Source organism: Babylonia areolata, chromosome 30 (assembly GCF_041734735.1).
Source record: "Babylonia areolata isolate BAREFJ2019XMU chromosome 30, ASM4173473v1, whole genome shotgun sequence".
Lineage (NCBI taxonomy): Eukaryota > Metazoa > Mollusca > Gastropoda > Neogastropoda > Buccinidae > Babylonia > Babylonia areolata.
Genome location: NC_134905.1, coordinates 26,143,548 through 26,150,834, shown reverse-complemented (window position 1 = coordinate 26,150,834; position 7,287 = coordinate 26,143,548). Strand labels below are relative to the sequence as shown.

The 7,287-nt window shown below is 42.4% G+C and overlaps 1 protein-coding gene across 1 annotated transcript in view; it reads right to left on the bottom strand.

Annotated features, from left to right (window-relative positions):
• Positions 1-2,325: 2,325 nt before the first annotated feature.
• The window catches only part of LOC143275267 (calmodulin-like), a 12,399-nt gene continuing 7,437 nt past the window's right edge, over positions 2,326-7,287 (bottom strand). The window contains exons 4-6 of the mRNA XM_076579245.1: positions 5,878-6,120; positions 4,251-4,318; positions 2,326-3,714 (exon numbers count right to left, since the gene is read on the bottom strand). Of these exons, the coding sequence (XP_076435360.1) occupies positions 4,290-4,318; positions 5,878-6,120 (272 nt within the window). The 3' untranslated portion in view covers positions 2,326-3,714; positions 4,251-4,289. The remainder of the gene's footprint in view (positions 3,715-4,250; positions 4,319-5,877; positions 6,121-7,287) is intronic.

Below are 7,287 nucleotides of genomic sequence, written 5' to 3'. Positions count from 1 at the left end.
TGGAATAATAGCACCAGTAAAATCCTGCGCAGATAGGTATCAAACAACCTTAACACAATAGTCAAGTTTGGTTACCACTCAGAGGTAAGAAAAAAGCCTCCAGTGAATCAATATCAGGAGGTTAATAAATTATATACAATTATTGGAAGCAACCACGTTTGACTGCCAATCAAGAAAAATACAATCCAGTTATTCTCTTACGATTACAATTGAACAAGAAAATTAGCTGACCTGAGTGAGCACTCCAACAGTTCAACTTTTTTTTTAAAAGACAGATTATGATGTGGAAGAGAAAATAAAATTAAAGTGAATAATAGCACATCAGCAAGAAAAAAAATTGCATGGAAAGAAAAGCAAATGTGGCTTGTACCCTATAGATAACAAACCAAACACGTATGGCTCAGGGGTACACACAAACAAGAAAAAACAGCAGATAACTGGATAGAAAAAATTAATGCTAAAGCAGAAAGATGCTTACACAAACACTAGTCCTTCACATATAGTAAGAACTTATAAAAGTAGAAGCTGAAGATGAATTCCAGCCAAATTAACCACACATTCACACAAAACGAAAATATCAAAGATTTCCTAAATAGTTTACAAGAGAAAAATTCAGAAAAACAAGTTAAAGATTGCCAAAAGAGACAGCTTATCAATAATAAAGAAGTATTTCCGAACAAGACAATTTATCAAATTATGAAAATTACAAGATTTCCGACAGAGAACTCACTCGTGAATGGTGCAGTGGCCTATCTCAGTGCATGCATAACTAACAGCCTATCTCAGTGCATGCATAACTAACAGCCTATCTCAGTGCATGCATAACTAACAGCCTATCTCAGTGCATGCATAACTAACAGCCTATCTCAGTGCATGCATAACTAACAGCCTACTCAAACAAAACACGTCGGGGTCGCCAATGTTACTGAGTGGGTGAGGAGACAGACAAGATAATGGAAGAAATATTTTAGCGAGTTCAGTTTTCAGTCTTCAGTCTCTCACTCTCAGTAAACCAAAAAACAAAACAAAAAAAAAACAAAAACCCAGACACAAGGAATTTTCCCCTGAGCCAAATATAATTATTAAGACCAAAAAAAAAAAAAAAGTTTTTCATTCACTCTCTCTCTTCATCCTGAAAAGAACTGATTTTAAGAAAACCAGGAACAAATGTCTTGACTGTCACAAGTCAATTCTCTCTGCACAACCTGATGATCCAATCCCAGGATCGCCTCAGTCCTATGCCGGCCAGTTAGTCTACTTACAGCAGTGTCAATGTCCACCCCACTCACTCGTGGAAACTCGGGCACCTCCTCCTCCGTGAACATCCCAGTTCCACAAGGTCCCTCCACTCCGTGGCCGGTCAACATGGAGCCCTGACAACACTTTTTAGCTCTTGGCACACTCCATTTAAATTATTCCTTCCGACACACTGAACGAGCATCCAGCTCAATGTTCCCCCTTCATTTACTGTCCCCTTATTTTATTTTATTATATTTGCTATCCTTTCACACCACTCATGCATTCATACAATTTTCCAATTAACAATACAATATTCATTTATGAGTCACTGTCTTATAAATTACACAAAAAAGTATTAATTTATCAAAAGTAAACATTTCAAAACCAACAGCAAAAGCTTCTAAATTCTCAAACTATTCAATCATTAGTTAATTTCGAATAAACAATAAAATAAAAACTTATTTTTTCCCACCTGATGTTCGGAACAGTCAAGGCACACAGACCACATCACCCGAGCTCTGATGCATTCAGACTGACGTTACTGCACATACAAATTCGCACACACACACACACACACACACACACATGAACATGCACAGCTCACGATTCACCCACACTTACCACGTGCAAAACATTTTCACTTCATACAGGTATTCGAAATGTCCAACAAAAAAAACCATTTCGTTCTTCCTCTGGCCACAGGCATTCGGAACTCACTCTGTCACATTCGCACGAAGAATTGTGTAGATGCGTGTTGTGTGCGGTTCGAAAGAAAGGGGGGTAACTCGGTGGGTTTTAACAGCCACACGCAGACATCTGAATTATACAATACTCTTTCTCTCTCTCTCTCTCACACACACAGTAAATTCCACAACATCATCCGCATACATACGTAGACATCTGCATCATATTACACACACACACACACACACACAAACTCCACACACAAAAATTGAGCTCACGCATGCAGTTTTGCGCGTACACTCGCACATAACTCACAATCCACACACACACACACACACACACACACAGAGCTGTGTAGGAAACAAACGAGAGGAAGAAAAAGAAGAAATCATCCAAGTCAAACCCACTGAAAACTTTTCCTTTATTTGTATAAACAACAATAAATAAAAACCAGCAGTAAAGTCCACATAAGGCAAGCATGCAATATCCCCTTCCCAAGAAAAACGTTTTTTCTGTGTCTTTCTCGTCCAAGCCAAGAACTGGAAATGATCAGTAAGGTAACTCTGAGATAGATCTACATCTTCCAAGATGGCACCAACACGAACAGCTGTAGCAGAAAGAAAACCAACAGACATTCATCATACGGCCCATACACTACCACATCCATATCTAGCTTTGTGATCATTATTCTCTAAATGTTTTTATAACACATCCATATCTAGCTCTGTGATAATTATTCTCTAAATGTTTTTATAACACGTCCGTATCTAGCTTTGTGATAATCATTTTCTAAATTTTTTTTTATAACATCCATATCTAGCTTTGTGATAATTATTCTCTAAATGTTTGTTTTTTTATAACACATCCATATCTAGCTTTGTGATAATTATTTTCTTTCTTTTTTTTATAACACATCCATATCTAGCTTTGTGATAATTATTTTCTAATTTTTTTATAACACATCCATATCTAGCTTTGTGATAATTATTTTCTACTTCTTTTTTTTTTTATAACATATCCATATCTAGCTTTGTGATAATTATTTTCTAATTTTTTTTATAACACATCCATATCTAGCTTTGTGATAATTATTTTCTAATTTTTTTTTTATAACACATCCATATATAGCTTTGTGATAATTATTTTCTAATTTTTTTATAACATATCCATATCTAGCTTTGTGATAATTATTCTCTAAATGTCCTCCACGCGCTGTAATAACTCTCCTCCTGCCCTTACTCGCTTGCACATGTTCTAGTTTTAACCCTCGATATTCAACCAATAATTATTTTCTTCTTTTTTTTTAATCACAACAAAGCTAACTGCCAACAAAACTTTGTACCTGTTCCTTCTCCTTCCCAATGTTAATCGGGGTCCTAATTAAGCGATAAACACACACACACACACGTTGTGCCCCGTGTCTTCACGGCCAAAACGTCTAGCGGACGGGCTGACTGATAGCAAGAGACAAACCTGGTGCTGACGATCATGTTGTACATAATTCATATTATACATAGAAAACGAGTCGGTATGTGGAAGACGTGACAAAGAAAGCACAGTGGAGTGAGGAAGGCGTGTGGTGGTCATGAAGATCACAGTCCTGGTCATGTCTGTCCGTCCACACGATCAGCAACAAAGCGAGGGGTCAAGGTTGCTTCAACAAAGCGAGGAGTCAAGGTTGCTTCAGCAAAGCGAGGGGTCAAGGTTGGTGGACCTCAAGGTTGGTGGACCTCAAGTATAAACTCACGTTGCGCTGATCAGTTTCTGGAATGACTGCTGCCAAGGCGGCGTCTGGAAATGAGGTCAAAATCCTGTTGCTTCATTAAAGTTCCGCCCGTCACATAAGGGCTGTTGAAATGAGGTGTTAAAAACACATTCAAAACAAAAACATCAATGACAAAATGAACAATTACAAAACAAAGCACATTATCAATGATATCAATAGGAAGCAATTGTCAAAATATTTCTTCTTTTTATATCATTTCATCGTTCAAACAACTTTTTATGTTTGTTTGTTCATAGTCTAATAATCATTACCACTTTAAATTCTAAACTTATCTTTATTTGTTCTTTTAAACTATTACCAGTTTGGATCGTAAACCATTCAATAGTTTTATACCACTAATTTAGATTGTAAACGTATTCGTTCAGAGTCTAATATTAGCAGTTCCAATTGTAAAGTCATTTCAGTTGTTTAGAGAATAACATTACTAACTTGGAGTGTAAATTTATTTTCCTTTGTTAGGGGTAAACAAACAGAAAGCAATATATGAAGCAAGTAAGCAGGACGACCACAACGACGTTCGTGTTGATGATGAAGAACTTACAGTGTGTGGATGAACCGCCGGCTGTTCGGGTCACACGGCTCACTTGCTTGTCATCATCTTCACGAATTCTGCACAGCACAGAGCGACATGAAGAAATATTGGGCTTGTATCATGTATATGTATGCACTACACCTTATTCTGCTGTATTATGCTTGTACTGTGCTGCATTACAATGTACATGAAGGTACTGTGCCATGGTGCCCCATGTACCTGAAGGTACTGTGCCATAGTGCCCCATGTACCTGATGGTACTGTGCCATAGTGCCCCGTGTACCTGATGGTACTGTGCCATAGTGCCCCATGTACCTGATGGTAATGTGCCATAGTGCCCCATGTACCTGAAGGTACTGTGCCATAGTGCCCCATGTACCTGATGGTAATGTGCCATAGTGCCCCATGTACCTGATGGTACTGTGCCATAGTGCCCCATGTACCTGATGGTACTGTGCCATGGTGCCCCATGTACCTGATGGTAATGTGCCATAGTGCCCCATGTACCTGAAGGTACTGTGCCATGGTGCCCCATGTACCTGATGGTACTGTGCCATAGTGCCCCATGTACCTGATGACACTGTGCCATAGTGCCCCATGTACCTGATGGTACTGTGCCATAGTGCCCCATGTACCTGATGGTAATGTGCCATAGTGCCCCATGTACCTGATGGTACTGTGCCATAGTGCCCCATGTACCTGATGACACTGTGCCATAGTGCCCCATGTACCTGATGGTAATGTGCCATAGTGCCCCATGTACCTGATGGTACTGTGCCATAGTGCCCCATGTACCTGATGGTACTGTGCCATAGTGCCCCATGTACCTGATGGTACTGTGCCATAGTGCCCCATGTACCTGATGGTACTGTGCCATGGTGCCCCATGTACCTGATGACACTGTGCCATAGTGCCCCATGTACCTGATGGTACTGTGCCATAGTGCCCCATGTACCTGATGGTACTGTGCCATAGTGCCCCATGTACCTGATGTACTGTGCCATAGTGCCCCATGTACCTGATGGTACTGTGCCATAGTGCCCCATGTACCTGATGACACTGTGCCATAGTGCCCCATGTACCTGATGGTACTGTGCCATGGTGCCCCATGTACCTGATGGTACTGTGCCATAGTGCCCCATGTACCTGATGACACTGTGCCATAGTGCCCCATGTACCTGATGGTACTGTGCCATAGTGCCCCATGTACCTGATGGTAATGTGCAATAGTGCCCCATGTACCTGATGGTATATTGCCATGGTGCCCAAGTACCTGAAGGTACTGTGCCATAGAGCTCTGCAGTGCTCCAAACTGGGCAAGACTCTCTCCACTATAATCAGTTTCTAGCCCCAGATGGTTGCCCCCTCTGCTGTTCTGATGGTCGGTCATTAAGTCGGACATGACTATCATAAACAAACTTCAACAGTGAAAAAGTGTTTGGCCTTTAAATCACGACATTCATAGCTGACCTTTCAACCCACTGACCTTCCGTTGACCTTGAATCAACCCTCTGACCATAACTGACCTTGAATCAACCCTCTGACCATAGTTGACCTTGAATCAACCCACTGACCTTCGTAGCTGACCTTGACAACCCAATGACCTTCATAGCTGACCTTGAATTAACCCACTGACCTTCATAGTTGACCTGGCCGTCCCCGTCCACGTCAGCCTCCCGGATCATCTCGTCCACCTCCTCGTCTGTCAGCTTCTCGCCCAGGTTGGTCATCACGTGCCTCAGCTCCGCGGCGCTGATGAAGCCGTTGCCGTCCTTGTCGAAGACCCTGAAGGCCTCCTTGATCTCCTCCTCGCTGTCCGTGTCCTTCATCTTGCGGGCCATCATCGTCAGGAACTCCGGGAAGTCGATGGTGCCGTTCCCTGGGGAACAGAGACCACAATATGACGCGATACACGACAATGCAAAAGATGACATCATACACAATATGACGCAATACACAATACATTACATCATCATCATCGTCAGGAACTCCGGGAAGTCGATGGTGCCGTTCCCTGGGGAACAGAGACTACAATATGACGCGTACACGACAACGTAATATATTTCATCATACACAATATGACGCAATACACATATTATATCATCATCATCGTCAGGAACCCCGGGAAGTCGAACGTGGCGTTCCCTGGGCAAATGAATATAACATTATGTGATGATATATTATCTACGTCGTCGTCATCGTTATGAACTCTGGGAAGAGAACAATAGAATTCAATACAACACAGCAAAATACTACACAACACAACACTACGTAATTTATATATATACATACATATTTACATATACATATATATATATGACACAACAGGATAACACTACACAGCAAAACAAAATACAACACAACAAAATACGACACAAATCATACAACGAAACCGAATAAAACACAACATAATGCAGCACAGCACAATGCCATGCAACAAAATACAACACAACAACAACAAAAAACACAATACACCACAACTTACTACAAACTCACCACACTACACCACTTCGGCCCACCACACCACACCAGACCACCACCACACCACTCATCACAACACACCACCCACACCACCCCACCACTCATCACAACACCCCTCTACCCCACACCACCCCACCACTTATCACAACACACCACCCCCCCTACCCCACACCACCCCACCACTCATCACAACACACCACCCACCCCTACCCCACACCACTCCACCCCTCATAACACCCCACCCCTCTACCCCACACCACCACTCATCACAACACACCACCCACCCCTACCCCACACCACCCCACCACTCATCACAACACACCACCCACCCCTACCCCACACCACCCCACCCCTCATCACAACACACCACCCACCCCTACCTCACCACTCATCACAACACACCACCCACCCCTACCCCACACCACCCCACATCACAACACACCACTCACCCCTACCCCACACCACCCCACCACTCATCACAACACACCACCCACCCCTACCCCACACCACCCCACCCCTCATCACAACACACCACCCACCCCTACCTCACCACTCATCACAACAC